Source organism: Alligator mississippiensis, chromosome 4 (assembly GCF_030867095.1).
Source record: "Alligator mississippiensis isolate rAllMis1 chromosome 4, rAllMis1, whole genome shotgun sequence".
In the NCBI taxonomy this organism is placed as follows: Eukaryota; Metazoa; Chordata; order Crocodylia; family Alligatoridae; genus Alligator; species Alligator mississippiensis.
In genome coordinates this window covers 173418474-173437149 of record NC_081827.1, presented here as the reverse complement: position 1 = coordinate 173437149, position 18676 = coordinate 173418474, and the positions used below count along the sequence as shown (strand labels likewise).

The following is an 18676-nucleotide window of genomic DNA, read 5'->3' as shown; positions in this document are numbered from 1 at the left end:
TCCCCGGCACAAATTTGTACCGCTCTTATCTGAGCTGCTGCAAGCGCACATGCCTGTATATATGGATGCGCCGAAAATGTTCAAATTTGAGCTTTCAATGTTAAGTGAGTCAGTATGTAGCCTAATTTTTAGTGTGCCCAAGAACCTACAATAATTTAACTATTTCCTGCTAGATACTTTTTAGAAATTCATGTTTTGTGAAATTTAAAACGGGAAAATGAATTTGAGCTGATTGTAATCTAAAGCATTCTAAACAAACTTTCCAGAAAAAAAACTAAGAAAAAAATTGACCTGGACCTGGTGAATGTATAGATTGGTGATTCTCACTCTAGGGTGCCATGAGTTCCTCTCAAGAGTGCTGCAGGGTTGCACAATATCAGCACTCTTATGTGTGCTAACAGGATTATCCCAGGGATTTCAAATAGGAATCCACTATGTCAAACATTCTGTGAATTCCAAAGAGTTTTGTTTTTTGGGGAGTTTTTTTGATTGTTTTTTGTTTTAAGAGAAAGGAATGCAGATTATGAAACTGCTGTCTCTGAAAGTGTCTTACTATAGGATGTTAATAGCCCCAGAGCAAGGAGGAATGTAGACATGTAGTTCTGTGTATACCCTCTGGAATCTACACAGACCATAAATAAATGAGGCAAAATAAACACTGACTCCCAAACACACCAAGTTTAAATGTACTTATTGAACATACTTATTGTTTTTTGTCTGAATTACATGGGCATGCTTTACCATAACAACTCCCATGAATGCTCTGTAAGGATAAAGCATCCACAAACTTAGGCTGGTGTTGCTCAGTAAAGAAAGTAGGGCGAGGGATAGTTAGGGACAAAATGAGCTCTGTGTAGTGTCACTAAGAAGAATTTCAAACGGGAAGAAAACATATTTTTATTCACATAAATAGAGCAGCATGATATTGACCCAGCATTTCATTATAATGTATTTGTACATGTTGATTTAATTTCCACACACATTCTGTGATTTTTAAAGCTGCCACCTGATCTGTAGTAGCCATGTCTACACATGTGCTTAACTGCAGAGTAGACTAATTAGCTGTACAGTAAAGCATCACTGTCTACACATGTAATGCTATTAGGCCACAGTGAACTAATTAATGCCACCATACGATAGCATTGTCAGGGACAGGACTATCTTACAGTGGGGTAATTAACTGCAATTAAGTGCATGTGTAGGCTCTGTGGGTGCAAATTGTGCCTAGTCAGCCCAGTCAGCAGGGGGCCAGACTCCTGCCTGCCGCCTAGCCACACAGCTCCACATTTTCAGTACCTTCATGCTCCAGCCAGCGCCTCTGCCACCTTGATACTGCCATGTGGAGCCTGACCCTGATCCCCCTGCCAGCCTGGGCGTGCCCCCCAGATACCAGGTCACACTGCCACCACCAGCCAGAGCCCCATGCCGTAACCTGCTGCCTGGGGCTGCCCCCCTCTCCTTCCCCTGAGCCTGCTGCTGACCACTGGCACCCGCCACCACCCGCCAAAGCCTGGATGCTATAGCAGGGCAGAGCAGGGCAGGAGTGTAAACTGGCATAAACTGCTCCACCCTGGCTCAAATTGCTGCTGTCCTGGATGTACATGTAAATGCTGCACCTGGGAATAGTTTACTCTGGCTCAAACTGCTCCAGAGTATATTGCTTCAAATTAGTTACACATGTAGATGCATCCACTAGGTATGAGAATAAACTGTACCGGGATTTCAGTACCTCCTTTTAATGGGGGGTCCAAGTTCACAGTGTAATATTTGTTTTTAACCAGAGATGATCAGAACCCCAATAAAAATGACCTACAAGACCTAAGAAGAAAATGTAGATGGAGATGCTACATAGCACAAATGTTATACAAAGCTATAGGAGAGAGATAAAAATTAAATTTACCTTAATTTACAATTGATCAACTTTCTAAAAATATCAAGGTAAATCACAGAGTCTGCCGGCACCAGGTTTTTATAAATTGTTCCACCCTTGCATTCCCTGCTGTCAGGAGACAGCAAAGCAAAGAAGACTGAAGCAACAGATGCAGTGGAAAAGAAAGAAGATGCAGCAGACATGCTTTATTTATATATCTACTGCATTTAAATGAAGTGGGTCAAGGAACTATGACCCTGGCCTCTGATAAAAAGAAATGGAAAGCAAGAAGAAAAACGTGCCAAGAAACAATTAACTATCACACATGAAATAATTTTTTAATTCCAAGTAATCTAGTGTTAATAAGCAAAATATTGTTTTCAAGTACACTGTATAGTCTTCATTGACCCAGTTACTTTCACTATGAAATATCTTTTTAAACTGAATTTTGCAAAAGCTAAATTTTCATTCCCACACGGTGTGCCCTTTGGTGGAATTTTAGGGCTGGTGATAACTTCCTACCCAACAGGGTTGCTAACTGTCAATAAATGTACTGACTGTCAGTAAAAAAAAAAAATCAGGCTAAAATGTCTGTCAGCAAAGTCTATTAAAAAAAAAAACTTTAGCCATCAGTAAAAACACTAAGTAGCTGCAACTTGATTGAAACTCTAACAGATAGCATACAGCAACACTACCTGGTATCCGAGCAGGAGTGCAGCATCCTCCAGGCAATGTTATCTCAGCCATGTGCTGCTGCTATTGTGTCCCAGATTGCCCATAATCCTGTTTGATTACAGGTAGGCTTCTTTGCGGGTCCATTTTAGGGTGCGAGGAGCAGGACTAGCAGGGATAAATTTGGGGGATGGGCTGGGGAGGCAGCATGATGAAGGGTGTTGGAGGCACTAGGGTATGGGGGTGAGTAGGGGGCCCATGACAGGCAGGGCAGTGCAACAAACTCATCCATGGGAGACCTACAGAGTCCTGAGTTTCTCTCCACCGCTTGCTCCAAGGAATAGACTGAGGTTGCTCTGAGATAGTTTCCTTCAGTTCTTCTGGACTTTGTGGCTGCAGTGAGCAGTCTCTAGCAGCCCCAAGTGGCTCCCACTTTCAGGTTATGGAATTATATTATAGGTCCCTTCTCTGTGGAGAGGGTCAGTTTGGAATATTACTTACCCAGAAATTATTCTTTTCACTGGCAATCAGTAAGGAGACAAACAGCAAAAGGATTTATTACATAGGATGAAATAATTATGCAAGCAAAACAGACCATAGGGTTAGAGTCAGAAAAGGAAACAAGTACAGATTCTTACCCTCTAATCTGGCTACCCCCAGACTTCCATGAGAGTTCTAGAGATAGGCCTTCATGTCAACTTTACCAGTTCTGGTAACTGGAAGCAGTGAACACCCAAAGCCTGAGATTCAAAGATGAATATTCCAGCCTAGCTAGGCTCTAAAAAGCCTGCAAGCCAGCTACCAGTTAGCATTATTCTAATGCTCATGAGTTTATATGGTCTAAGGCTTAGAGTAAAAACCAAGGTGAAAGAGTTGGTTCTGAGAGATTTCCTGTTTGTGGGTGATGCAGCTTTAGTTGCCTACAGTGAATCTTCTCTGCAAAGTCTCTTGGACAGATTTTCTGTATTATGCAAGAACTATGTATTGACAACTAACCTCAACAAGACTGTAATCATGTACCAAGGGGCAGAAGAACCAGTGCCTGACATTACTCTGGAGGGTAAATTTCTTGGTGTCATTGGCAGCTTTTGCTACTTCAGTTCAGCAGGAATCTTGACCTTTAGACTGAATTGACTAACAGAAGGACTAATCTTCAAAAGGAGACTGGACAGTCACCTCGCTGGGTCCCTTGACCCCAGTTGTCTTTTCTTGCCTAGTGCAGGGGGACTGGACCCAATGATCTACAAGGTCCCTTCCAGCCCCTAACAATGTATGAATCTAAGAGGCATGCATGCTGTCATTCCTGCTTTATAGTTAAAAAATGTGGACCACATATCGGGAGACTGAAGAGCTTCTACATGATATGCCTGCACAAGATCCTAAAAATAAAGTGGGAAGACCAAATGCAACACAGAGGTACCAGAGTACAAGGGATTGACACACTTAGAAACCACTACCAAGAAGAGCAGGTTGTGATGGCTTGGTCATGTCAAGAGAATGGGAGGATACCGTATCTCCAAGAAAATTTTGTGTAGTGAGATTTGAGACAGCTCTAGAAAGTGGGGTCACCCTCTATGGCAGTACCATAATGTTTGCAAAAATTATATGAAGTCACTCAACATCAGCATAAAAAGCTTGGAGGAGTGCACAGAATCCCATCCAATTTGGAGAGAGCAACTAGCATTGGGTGCAGCTCAACATGAAGTGGTTTTAATCCAGAGGATGGAAGCAAAATGAGAAAGAAGGAAACAATGTACTATAAATTTGGACTCCAATTCAAATAAGACATGGATCTGTGAAGCTTGTAACAAGCTGTGTCACTTTTCAATTGGGCTTGTCAGTCACAAGTAGATTCATCCGGCACATGACTAAACCTCTTACATGTATACCAGAGGACTGACAGTTGCCTATAATGCTCATGAGTCACCAGAATCCAGTCACCAGAATCCTCCAGATGAGACACCTGGTTAAAAGGCCATTGTTCTCAGATGCCTTTGGTATTACAGAGTTAATTGCCCCCATCAAAAGTGGGCAATGTGCAGGGTTGCCCATCCCACCAAAGGCCTCTTCCATTTCCTACTGTGAGTAGCAACTGTCTTGGCCCTAGAACACAGCTTGTGCCAGCCCCAGCCCCAATCTCTTCCCTCCCCACTCCCCAACCCCCCCAGAGTTACCAGCTGGAGGCAGCTGTGTCAGCTGCCTGTTTAGTCTATGGCTGAATCTCTGAAGCAGCCAAATCTTTTCCGAAGCTTTTCTGAGTTGATTCGAATGCTTCAAATTGATTCAGAGCTTTAATTGGTCTCCCAATTCAATTCAGATATTTGGTCCCCAAAATGGGGCTGAATCTCCTCTGAATCGAATTAGCAACTGAAGCTTTGCATAGCCCTACTGTGCAGTAACCAAAATTACTGCACAGTATGGGCACGCGTCTACACGTGCGTGCCCATATTGCACAGTAAATATGGTGACTTATGCCAACTTGGGCATAAATTTGTTACCTGCAATAATGCATGTGTAGACACCTTACTGCACAGTAGCACCGTGTGCAGGCTGACTTGGGACTAACTTTAGTCCTAAGTCAGTCTACGCACAGCATTAATGTTTTTTAATGCCAGCATGTGTAGATGCCGGCCTATTCCTGCTTACTGCACAGTAACTTTAAGCTGGTATAAATGCACGTGTCGATACACCTAAACTTTTCTACTTTTTTATTCTGGTTGATATATTTCTATATTTGAACCCAGTCTTTCTAACTGGGGCCTGGCAGCAGAACAGATTCTGGCAAAACAGTTATATTTAACTTATGTAAAACAAGAGTGCTTATCCCTAATGCAGAGACAAATTCAGCCAATGAAGCCATGGAATCTGGCCTGCAGTGCTTCCCACAGGTTGGGAAATTTGCTGGCTGGGGAGCAGTGGCAGTTAAGATTGGTCCACCACCCCGCTGCCAAACTACCAAGCTCCACATTGCTAGGTCACCCCAGATCATCCTCCTCCTCCCCCCGCCGCCCCAGTGGCCAGATCATAGCTGAGCCAGGCCATTACCCAGGCTCACTGCCCCCTCCAACCTGTGCGCAGCCATATTGGCCTGGAACTACCTGCCCTTCATGCTGGATCGGGTCCTGGCTGCACAGAAAGACTATTTTTACCACTTATACAACTCAAAAGTGCTATAACAACTTTGCTACAATTGAAAAAAAAAATCAGATGCTCTCTGGCCTCATTTAATAAGAAACAATATTTGGGACCTGGCGGTTTTGGCGAGTGTTTTTAGGGCTGGTTTGTTGGTTTTGACTGTTTTCAACTTTAAAGCTTACATCTTGCAGTAATCAAGTACAGCTTTGAAAATGTTGACAAGCCTCAAAAAGCACTGGAATCTCCTTTCAAGAATTAAAAGAAAAATGGAAAAATTCTGAAATTTAAAAAGAGAGGTTTTGGAATTAAGTATTTACTGGTGGTGAGGTTGTCTGATGGAAGATGCTTTTTGACACTGCTAACAAAGGCAAACAAGATGCAACAGATACAGAACATTAGACATAAAAGTTCAATTTTGCAGTAAGATGATTTCCTAGTTGTGATAGTGATTAAGGATTGGAATGGCCCAACAGGAAGTGGTGGACTCACCACAACTCAGACATTTTAAGGCAAGATTGGATCTTTTTCTAAAAGAGATTTTTAGACCCAAATTTGGGGAGAAACTCTACAATGTGTATAGAGAGAAGAGGATGAGCAGAGTTTTATATCCATATGAACAATCCATGGCAAGCTATCATGATTGAACAGAGTTATGAATGCATGACAACCCATAAAAGTAGAACTAGCTGAATTGCAGACACCTGCATTTCTATTCGAAACTGAGGGAGTCGATTGACTTCATGGCTCATTATCTACTTGATTCCAGCTAATCATTTCCTGACTGGGACACGATGGGGTGGAGCTGAGAATGGAGGATATGTGGTATAGCAGGGGACAGAGGGGAGCCAGGGGGGACTGGAGAGTGCAGGGCCCTGGTTTGGCTGGGACAGTCCCTTTATGGCTGCCTTGGCATCTCAGTTGGTTGGCGAAAATGGAAACAAAAGTCCAGGATTGGCACCACCTCACCTGCACTGCTTTGCCTGAGCAGTGGCTGGAGGTGGGGGGCAGCGGTCCGAGCTGGGTACCACTCTTCCTGCCTAGGGTGGGGATCAGATGGGATGGGACAGGGAAGGGGGGAGAGCGCTGCTGTAAGCTTGTGTGTGTGTGTGTGTGTGTGTGTGTGTGTGTGTGTACGTGTGTACGTGTGTGCGCATGCGCAGAGCCCTGGGCAAACTAGTATTCTGGTGTCCTTTGGCATCTTCCTGAGCAGTGGTTGGAAGAGAGGAGTAGGCTAGGTTGGGCACTACTCCTCCTACCTGGGCAGGAATTCATTGGTGGGGGGCAGTGACCTGGGTTTCCTTAAAAATAATATGATTACCCTAAGCATAAAGGGTGGTAAGGAGTACTTTGGGGACATGGTGAAGTGTCTGGGGGTCCCACATGTAGGGGTGCAGGGAGCAGTCTGTCCATGGCCAGGCTGAGAGATAAGAGCTGTACACCCCTGGCACCAGATGCTTGCCCCACCCTGGAGGTAGCAGTCAGCCACCCCTTTCTCCCATTCATTCCCCCCCACCCCCTGCACCTAAACTCACTTATATTTGTTTTTGTTTGGATCCTAAAGTAAATAATATAGCCCAAGGCCCCTAGCATATTAGTAAAACTTGTAGTTTTTTCTTAATTGGAGAAAGATATGTGTTGTGTTGTGATGATATACCCCACAACCTGCACCCCCCTTTTCAAAACTCTAAATGCTCCTATGTTCATTTGTACGCAGCTGCCATGGAATGATTTGCTTCAATGTATGGCTTAAGTTTTGCCTCTCTCTTCAACTGTCCATAACATGAGTCCCCCTTTTTCATCCCCTTCTTTCATGGACACAAGGAAGAACAGACACTGCCTAAATTGCCCTCAGAATGCTTACAAAACATGCAGCTTTGCATTAAAACATTAAAATAAAAACTTATGCTTCAGACAGTTGATTTAGGGGGTCACGGAGGAATTTTAACTTTCATGTGTAATTTGGCTTCTCAGTTGTGTTCTTTTCCCTCAACCTTCCTCCTGAACAACAGCAAGTTACTTAACTAAAATCTTTGAGCATATTACAAGGAATTGGAGTACAACATTATGGTCTCTAATAAAAAAGAGGTCTGCCTAAAAATGCTAACTGTCCTTTCTGGTCTTAAATTCCATGCAACTGGGGGACAAACAATACCTCTATAAATAGAAAATAATAATTATTGCAGAAATAATAGCAAAAGGATCCAATTTGAAACATGAGAGAGAAACTTATTTTGTTCATTTTATGTGATTATCATTAAAATATTGCTAATATTTCTAGTTTATTCAGATCCAATCCAGTTTAGATAGTAGTAAGTCAGCGAGTTTATCTTGTCCAGTTCCCCTGCTATTTTCTTTGAGAAGCCACTTGTTTAGAGAGAAAATATTCTATCAAGAAAAGGCAGTTTTCTCTCCTTTGGTACGGGAAAATTTGAATACAAACAATACCATGACCTTAACTTAATAAAAAAAAATTACTCTTTGAGATTTTAATCAAATATAACTCTCTACTGGTCAAAACCCCTTTGTTGTTCAGAATTTCCTTTAAATCCTTTAAAATTAAAAACAAACAGTGCATTAAGTACATTATTTCAAATCTCTGGGGGGAAGATTCCCCAGATTGCTAATTACAAGATTTAGAAGGAAATGTATAGTGTTTATAAAAACCTCAACAATCTCTCTCCTAGAAAAGTTGAAACTGTGATATATATACACAAAATGAATCTGGCACAGTGCACTAACCCTTTAATCAATAAGAAAATTACTCCTTGTTCCCCATGTCAGTTCCCAACATGGGGAACAAGGAGTAATTTCCTAATTGGATCTTTGAATTTTTGAATCTTGAGTGTATCATTTTTACACTAGATGATTGTGTACACTAGATGATTGTTGTCCATTTTATGAGCAAACGAACATGGCTACACTGCTCTGGTTTGCTGTTCTGGTCCCTCCAGCAGCTCCTAGTTTGCTTCCCCTGCCTGTTCAAGTCTTGATCCTGTTGTTTAAAGTCAAGAGTGCAGCAGAACCAGTACATCCCTTTTTGAATATCCAATGTCCCAGCAACACAATTACAAAAAACTCAGGATTATACCACAGGAGACCTGGACATAAAATATTCTCATCAATGATTGTGAAATGAGCTTCCAGAGATGGCAAGGCTAATTCACAGCTTGAACAGCTTTGAGACATACTACAAAACTCTTCCTTGTGTTTATATATAAACTACCCCCTCCCTATAATGCAAGCTCCTTTACTAGGGAAACAGAACTGTAGAAGACTCCATTTACTCTACTTAGGTCCTTACTGTGTAAAATTAATTTGCTTGGGCAGCAAGTGGGTCCTACAGAAAGTTACGCAACTAACAGAAATTAGCAGAATTATGAAGAATTATTAGTAGGGGTGTGTGAAACGGGTCATATTTGATTCGGATTCAGCCCAAATTGGGGACAGTGATTCGATTAGTTGATTCAGATCACTGTCCCGATTCAATTTGGCTGAATCCGAATCTGAAGATTTGATGCTGATACGGAGAATCAGCAATTCGGCCACGGACACAGCTTTAAATGTTTTTTCTACATACCTCAAGGTACCAGGTGTGGCTCATGAATGCTGCGATGCTGGGGTGTACAGAGTATCCCACAGGAGTGCGGGGGGCCCCCCATATGCTCGGCAACAAACCTGGAAGTGGACCGGAAGTACTTCTGGTCTTCCCCCCTTGGTTCAGTGATCACTCTCAGGGGGACTCCGGGTGCCCCCCCCAGACCTAGGAGGCACCAGCTGCTGAGCTGGGAGGCATGGGGGGGCCCCCTGGCACACTCCCTGGTGGACCCGGAAGTAGACCGGAAGTGCTTCTGGTCCACTTCTGGTTCTGCTGCCGAGCGCGCTGGGGACCACCCCCATGCTCCTGTGGGACACTCCATCTGCCCCACCATCTCAGCATTCACAGACCGCCTTAGAAAAAACATTTAAAGCTGTATCTATGTCCGCATTATCAAATCTTTCCGAATCTCTCCGAATCGATTCAGAGGGTTTGAATTTGAGTCGGAGAGATTAAAGGATCTTCTGATTCTATTCGGATTTGGAGATTCGGCTGCCGAATTGGGTCGAATCTCTGCCAAACTGAATTAGCGATTGAAGCTTTGCACAGCTCTAATTATTACCATATGAAAGACTAGTTATCTTAACAAATAACAAGACAGTGTCAAACAACAATATAAATCTTGCAAGGAGTTACATTATCAAAAACACACCAATATAAGCATAAGGACAACAATAATCATGAGCATGGCATGAGCAAGGCTCACAATTTTAATCCCAATTATAAATTAAAGGGATCAAGAGACCTTAAAGAAACAAATGAACATGTATATTTGGTGATGCATAATAATTGCATCAGGTGAAATAGGCTGTAGCAGTCTTTGACTAAATTCCATAAAAAAACATTAGCAACTAAGCTGACTGAGATTCAGGATATGCATGATGAACACTAATCAGCTAGTGTATAACTTGGAGACCTGGCAGGTGCACAGTAAGCTGGAAAGGACTTTTATACGTTTTTATAACAATGCCATTTTAAAAATGCACTGGTGTCAGCAGGTATAAGACAAGAAGCTGGGAAGTAGCACAGAAAGCAAATGATGACCAGGGACCCAAAAAGGAATGCAGAAGGGGATGGGGGGAATTGAAGAAAATGACATTCCCAATGTTTCTTGAGAGATGAGAGGCAGTTGCAAAAATGAAATGGAAAAGACAGAGAAAGAAAGAGCAAGACTGACAGAAAAGTCACCTCTAATGATGGGAAAAAATTCTGATCAGCCAGAATGAAAGGATAATTCATGGTTTATAATAACAGCCTGGGGCCCAGGAAACCTGGGCTAAATTCCTGCTCTGTAACAGATTTCCTAAGTTTGACCAAGTCCCTTAGCTTCTTTGTCTCACTTTCCCTTCTGTAAAACAGAAATAATAGCATTTCTCTGCTTCCTGATGTGTTGTGGGGATAAGACATTAAAGATTTAGAGGCACTCAAAATGCTATCGTGACCATGTAGCTATAACTGATAGATTAGAAAAATAAGAAATACTCATGACAGTACTGATTAGAAAACTAAATTAAAAAACCACAACGGGTGAAAACAGGGGGGAGTTTAGACCAGGAATTTGAGACATCAATATAGTAAGGCTACATGAAAGAGCTGAATTTTAAAGTAGCATTATTTAAAAAATTGTAGGGTACTTCACATACATAGGAACATAAGACTGAAAGGCGCCCCTCTGGGTGATCAAAACCAGTCCTCAAAGTTTGCAGTCAAACATTTACCCAAAGAATCCTTAAAATCACCACATCAATCTGTTACACACAACTATGTGCATAAACCAGAAATTCTGAAGTACTCTACCAACACCATGGGTAAAATGGCTGGAGAGACAATGGTACTGTCCATGCCAAGTCACTGCAGTGACAAAAATAATTGGTTAATACATGATCAGAGGACCCTAGGAAGAGGACTGTGCTAAAGAAGAAGACAAAACTTCTCACAATCCTTCCCAATTTAACTTAGGGAAAAAATATTTCCCTCACTCCAAATGTGGGCCACAAACACATGTTACAAAAAGAGCCCATACAGATGTTCCAGGAATTTCTTGAGGAAGAGAACAGGCTCTTATGCAAGAAATTTAGATCAGTTCTTACCCGGAAGATCTCCATCCTCCCAAAATAACTTGAATGGCTGCCTGTTTTTCTCAGGTGTGGAGGACATTCAAGACCCCGGTCTTTTGCTCCCCTTCTGAAGGAGAGGGATGGAAGGAGAGCACTCCCTGCCCAGGGGTGAGCTGTCACAAAGTCTTGTAGAGACCTTGCAGTGAAAAGTCTTTCTCCGTTTCCCAACAATTGCCTGATTGGCATGATGGGGTAGGGCATTCTCCTGTGGCAGGAACCTTCCCAGTACAGGTTTCTACTGAGGCAGAATGCCTCCTCTCCTCCCAATCAGCTACTCAGGGTAAATTTTCCCTGCAGGGTGATTTAAAAGTGGGTGGGGCCAGGAGCTGGGCTTGGGGAGGCTCTGCATGGCCCTACTTCCCTGTGCTTCCAGCTGTAAATCACCCCATGCAAACCCATCCTGGCTGCACAGACGATGATTTAAAAGCCAGCTGGCTGCCTATTAACAGCTTGCCCCCTTCTCAGGGGAGAGGACAAGCTGGCAATTAATGGACTCCCTTATAGGTTGGAGTGACCCACAAAGCAGTTCTTTAATTCCCCCCTGAAGAGCTTGCCTGTGTATCTCTCTAGCCAGAAGGCTGCAACACATGTACAACCCAGCCCCTGGGCTATTTTTCTAGCAGTTACACACACCTGTCTGTGGCCTTGGTGTTCAATCTGATCCTGAAATGGAGGAACAAGCCCCCAAAGAAAACAAGAGCTTATTCCAAGTAATGGCAAAGTATGAAGGAAGACAAAACTGAGCAAGATAGCAAATGGTGGAATAAATACCAAAGAGTGAAGGACAAAATTAAAGCAAAGATGAACATGGGGATTGGAGTATTTCACAAACTTAGCTTCATACATGGGTTTTATTTCATACAGTTTTGACAAGTGGTTAAAAATGCAAAATTAAACTAAAGATTCCTTTTCCTTCACCAAAATTAAGATATAGTTGTTGATTTGTATATTATGATACCTTGACTGTCATCCTCACTTTCCAAACTACATATTTTACTTCATTGTTAGACAATGTACTATTACAAAACTAGGTTACTATTAAAAACATTAATGGAACTCAAAGGCTTTTATTTCTCTGGCTGTTTTGAAAGGTGACTTCATAGTAGTGTGATTCATATGAGTTGCTAACCAAGCTAAAATTAATTTGGCTTTTGGACAGTTGCTAACCAAAACTAAAATTTAATTTGGCCTTTGGACAGGCAGACAGTAACACAGTGTTACTGTATTCTGAACACAGCAGGCCAAATCTTCAGTTAAATGTGACATGGCATCAAATACACCAGCTGAAGATTTGACTCACTGTTTGTGATGCCATATTGTGGTTTGACTTGATAATTTTGGTTTTGCCCTGGTAATTTTTACATAGTTTAAACTAAACAACCATCAAATCTCAAGGGGATTCCAGCCCAAATTATAGATTCTCTTGGATTTAATTCACACCTTGGCCTAGGTTGACAAAGGGCCTTCCCAATCTATCCACGTGGGTACCAGCATGTTAAAGCACAACACTGGTAATCTACCACCTGCTGCAACTAAAGGGAGACAAAAAAGAGTTAACTTTCAGAGTCTAACTGTCCTGGTAAAACAGGACTTAAAATAAGCCCTTATAGAAATTTGCCCATACTATATAAATGAATGTGTGGACATTATTTGTATAAGTTGTATACACTTTTATAACACATCAGTATAAAAATATACTGAAAGAATAACCTTAACTTCCCAAAACAGAGGTGAAATTTTAACCAAGAAAATGATTGCCTTTTTAGGGAACATATGGTTCAGAAGACTGCTTATTTATTTTGATAGACACGCAACATGAGAACATAATCTATCTTGGGTTTTAAATACTTATGAAATTGCTTAAAAGGCAAAACACAAATTATACAATCACAGTATATTCCTCGTTTCCCCAAAGTACCACAAGTCACCATGCACAATACAAGTCCAAATCATCCACATTCACCATCCAAGGTAAAAGGCAATTGAGGTACAGCAAGTTCAAGTCATTTTCAGATTGAGAAAGGAGATATCATGATAAGAATACTACAAATTTTCCAATATACTTAAAATAATAATGAAAAAGGCTTGTCCTGCACATTGACAAAGGTATGAATCAATATTGAACAAAAGAGGTTCATACCTGAAAGTGAATTTGGTCTTCTGAGATGTCAGTAATTCAGTGTGTCCAATGAGATTCAACTCCTCATCTTCAAAAGATATCTGTGGTGCACCCTAATGAGAGATTACAAAAGGCACATTTTGAAACTAAGTTTATTTAATGAGTTTTCAACAGTGGCTAATTATACTTTTAAATGTAAAAAACAATTATCTCAGCATTACAACTGGCAGTGAAAATTGAAGGCTCCATCCCATACATAGCATTTGTGACAACCTCCTGTCTTTATGAACACTGTGTCTCTGTGAGGTGTTTTCCTCCGTACAGAGTCCCTCATACTTCTAATGTTTTTCTGGTTTCAATATTTGTGGAAGTCCATTATCATTATTTGCTTTCAGAAAAAAAAAATCTTTCAGAACTCGTAAGTTAGCATATTGTTCTGTATGCAAGGTCACATGAATTATGTGGCAAATTAGATCTACATTATCCAGCAGTGGCCACTGCTGTCCAGCCTCAGTTGTGTGAGATCTCCGAAGGCAGGGGCCAGGAAAATATGGCCGCATCCAGCCTCCCAGGTAATTTTATCTGGCTTGCGGGCACCCACCAATTAATTGTACCCTGCCTAGCCCATGCGCCTGGCTCCAACCCTTGTGGGTGGAAAGGCCTGGCCCAGAGGGCATGTAGCTTCTTGGTGGGGCTGCTGCTGCCACTGCTGCTGCCACCAGAGGACCTGCTCAGCTTCCCCAGTGTCCCACTCACTCAGGGCACCAGGTAGGGAAGCAATGGGGACAGATAGCATAGGGCTGGGGCTGTTGGCAGTGTGGAGCCCGTGCTTGGGGGGGAGGGGGCAGGAGTGTGGCAGTTGGGTGGGCAGTGTGTGGGTGTGAGGAAGGGTAGCGGGGTGTGGGGACTTCCCCACACACTTCCCCCACCTAAGGCACACAGCCTTCACTGCAAGCAGCAGCAGCAGGCGGGGGAGCTCCAGGTGTTGGTGGCCTGCACAGGCATTACTGCCTGGCAGCTCACAGCTCCGGTCAGCACTGCAAGTGGTGCCAAGAAGCACAGCCAGGCTGGACCACCTCTACTGTGTGGGGCCCTGTGGTGCATGTGCAGTTTCCCACCACTGGGGGAAGCCCTGTGTGATGGAGCCGGGTGCCTTCCCTGCTCCCTGCTGTGCTGGTCCCAGAACTCTGCCAGAAGTGGAGGGGAGCCCTGCTCTCTGCCTCCTGGTGGAGTCCCGGGATCTGCATGGCAGGGGGTGGGGAAGGCAGCGCTCCATCACATGGAGCTTCCCCTGGTGATGCGCAAGTGCTGGCAGCTGCACATTCACCGTGCGGCGCCCTGAATGATAGAAGTGGGTCGGACTGGTTGCACTCCATGCCACCACATGCAGCACTGGCTGAAGCTGTGCACCAGCGGGCAGCAGCACCTGTGTGGGCCACCAATGCCCCGAATGCAGCCACCTGCTGCTGTTGCCTGCAATGAGGGCTGTGCACCATGGGGGAGAATGTGGGGGGGGTCCCCACTCCCCCCACCTTCCCTCACACCTCACAAATGCCACACATCCACACCCTGCCGCCACTATCCCCCACATATACACACACCATCCAAACATACCCTATTGCCCTCCCACACACAACCACACCCCCTACAACCCCCCCCTCCCTGTATCAGGGCACTGGGATGTACCTGCTCCTTTAAGAGAGTTAGCAGTCTGCAAGACTGCTCACAGTTGGCAGAGGGGGACTAATTTGGGACTCACCAGACCAGAAGAGGGCTCAGGCTGGAGCTATATAAGCCCAGACCCTGCACCAGTCACATAGTCTCTCTCCCTAGCAACCAAGAAGTGAGGAGCTCCTGGCTGCAGGGCTCCTGAAGGGACCTAGATGTTGGGCTGAACAACTCTGCAGCCCTGGGAACAGAGGCAAGTTCCTTGGACTGAAAAAGACATGCCTGTCAACCCAGTCTATGTTAAACTCCCAGAGGGAATGAGATGTCTGCCAGAGAGCAGTGATTTTGCTTATTCATTTGAGTTAGACTGGTAGTTTAGCCTTGAGCGCTGCTGGGGCAGGCTCAGGGCCTGTTACAGAATTGGTATCCCAGCAGCCCTCAAACTGAGGGTCGGGCTCAGTGAGGATCCCAGGAGCCTGGAAAAAAAGGCTGAGACCCAAACCAGAAGGTCCAAGAGCCCAGGGAAAGGTTGAGCCAGGCCAGAGGGTCCATGAGCCCAGAGCTGGCCAAGCTGGACTAGAGAGTATGAGAGCCCAGAGAAGGACTGTGTGCGAGACCATGGGTCTGAGGGTGCAGGGGGAGACTATGGGACCAGAAGGTCTGAGGGCTCAAAGGGGGCAAATGTATAAATAGTTACATCAATGAGAGAGAACATCGATGAGGCTTGGGGTGTGGTATAGGGAAGGTGAAGGAGCCACGCCCTAGGGCACCAGGCTCTTGATGCCCTACAGGGGACTAGTCAGGCTAAGCAGGACTTGCCACGCCTGAGGTTTGGACAGAGGCTAGTGGTGTCTCAGGATAGACTCAGTGTGAACTTATTGGGATTAGGGCTCACTCTAATGCCTGTTGGTAGCCGCCTGAATCAACCTAGAATATTTAAGAACAAGGCATGGCAGGCGAGTAATGTAGGAAGAGTGGCATTAGAGTTCGAGCCAGGCCATGAGCCTGTCACCTCCCCACACCCCATCATACACACACATCCACCCCCAACCACACCCCACACCACCCAGACAATATTCAAGAGTAAGACTTTATTTCTGGGTTATTATGCAATCACCTCTACACAACAGACAAACACAAATGAGGACAAAAATATTTTTTGTAATAAAATTTAAATATGTTATAGTAGGTGTTTGACTTTTAGCAAATGATTTGGTTTTTCTTCTGGTTCCAAGATGGCAACCCTCCCCCTCCCAAAAGGAGCATTTCTGGAGGGGCAAGGGGAGTGACTTCTGGTGGGAAATGTCAGGGGTTAGGGACAGGACTTCCAGTTCCAAGATGGTGACCAGGGGCAGGGCACGTGTTAAGGGCTGGGGCTACCCTTGTGGCTCTCAACAGCTCACCAAAACTTATTAAGCAGCCCTTCAGCTGAAATAATTACCTTCCCCTGTACTATGGGGTCTAGTGAGACATCTCCCTTTCTCTTGATGGTTGCTCCCTATTCCTCATTTCCTTCCCCTTCCCTCTGTGTCTCATGCCCTTCTTCAAAGTTACATGGTTTTGTTGGTGGCTCAGACCCTCTCAAATTCCTGTTCCATGGCAAAAAGAGGGAGGAAATCTGGCTCACTGATTCCTCTCACCCTGCAAATTCTGATTTCCCTTAATGGTCAGACAAAGGTACAACCAACTCACCAGTCCCTACAGCTTTCTCTAACTTAAAGGAGCCATACTACTCTTGAAGGTTACTGCATATTAGGATTCTCATGACCCAAAAGCTGCTGAGAAAGGCCAGGTTTACCTAGGGCCATAACCAGAGGAAGAAGAAACAGTCAGTGGGAAATAGCTGTAGAGTGTCTCTTACATTCTGCAGAAAAGAAAGCTTTTGAAGCCAAACTCCTAGGGAGCTTATGAGCTCCTCAGAATTGTAGTAGCTACAGATACTCTTGTTTTTACAGAGCTGACCTGAAAGTTGCACTTGATGAACTGGCTGGCCTTAAGAAAACCTGATGTCTCTCTCTTTTCCTCATCATCAACTTTGGCAAAAGCATTTTATGGTAAAGTCAGAGTTTTGCAATAACTTCACAAAAAGGGAAGTTAGGTAGCCATTTGACAGGACACAAAACTATGCTGCAAACAGGGCTGACATTAATGCCAAAGCACTTCAGAAACCAGTTTTTAACTTTCCGTTCCTAATCCCTCTGCTCTTTTGTGTATTTTTTCCACATTGGGAGAGGGGAAGAGGTACCAAAGAGATAAGACCACTGTCAGCAGGTGATATATTAGCTTTAATGTACTGTACTTCACTGTGACCCTCGTGGCAATAATGTAAACAGAGCAAAATCCATAACAAAGACCTTTCCTGGAGAGGTCATTGCTGCCAACTCTGTAACAGGAATATAGCTGGAAGACATAAATCTTCAGTTGTCAACACACTAAGAGAATTCAATTCAGAGTTTGATCTTAACCAGATAAAGCTTAAAGTTAATCATTTAATTTTTACAATGGGCACACATTCCTTCACTATAATGTCTTACTGTACTCAGTTGTCTGAAGATAGAGTGGGAAGGTTGTATATTAATTTAAAAAACAAAATGATCTAGACTGGGTATTTTACTTCTCACTTAAAAGAACTTATAACACAATTTAATGTAACAAGAAATTATATTATAAAACTTCTGATTTTGCTAAAAAGGAATTCTAATCAGAAAGATGACTGCAAGAATGACACTGGGTCTCAGTATTTATGGTCTCTCTCGCAAAGATTTTGAAAACAAATTTGTTTAGTTTAGAAGTGACAAGAAAATGAAAAAGATTATTTTTTTCTAACACCTACCCTTACAAAGTAAGCTCTGAATCTGTAACCATGTCTGGCTCTTTATGGCTCATGTATCACAAACAGGATTCTGCAACTGACCTCTAAGTAACAATTCTGTTGATAGGTGAATCAGAATAAAAGCCAGCTGTCTTCAATTAAGTACAGCAAAACCAAAGCATCACAGGGAGGAACAGAAGAGAAGACCCCAAAAGCCCAGAGGGGAACCCCAGGGACAGGAACCCTCGGAGAAAAATAAAAGAAAGAGAAAAGAAAAAGGGAAATACTCACCTGCAGAGGGAACCGTGGCGAAACCAGAGCCTGAAGAGGGACCCACACGGCTCGTTAGCCACGTCTTTATACAGTTGTGGCCAGCAGATGACATCAGCCGCAATTGTTGACCGGCGGAAATAAAGCGGGCCGCCAGCGAGGAGGGGAGGAGAGCGTCACTAGTGAGAACACCAGCAGGAGAGGGCTTCCCTGAGCTCCAGCGAAGGCAAAAAGAGCTGGAAGCGGCTTCTCCCAGTGGTGGAGAACGCTGCAGAGCATGCAGCAGGACAGACACTACTGGTGGCAGTGAAGGGGGCCAGGAGCCGCAGATGGCCCCTCGTGACTGGGACCCTGGACAAAAGAGCAGATAGGAACAGGAAGATCTCATCCGCAATAACCACAGCAGGAGAGCAGGAGA

At 43.8% G+C, this 18676-nt stretch overlaps 1 protein-coding gene across 8 annotated transcripts in view; it reads right to left on the bottom strand.

Moving 5' to 3' along the window:
• The window catches only part of PARD3B (par-3 family cell polarity regulator beta), a 792385-nt gene that overhangs the window by 399123 nt on the left and 374586 nt on the right, over positions 1–18676 (bottom strand). For all 8 annotated transcript variants that reach the window (XM_059727094.1, XM_059727096.1, XM_059727095.1 and 5 more), the window contains one exon: positions 13530–13621. In XM_059727094.1, the coding sequence (XP_059583077.1) occupies positions 13530–13621 (92 nt within the window). The remainder of the gene's footprint in view (positions 1–13529; positions 13622–18676) is intronic.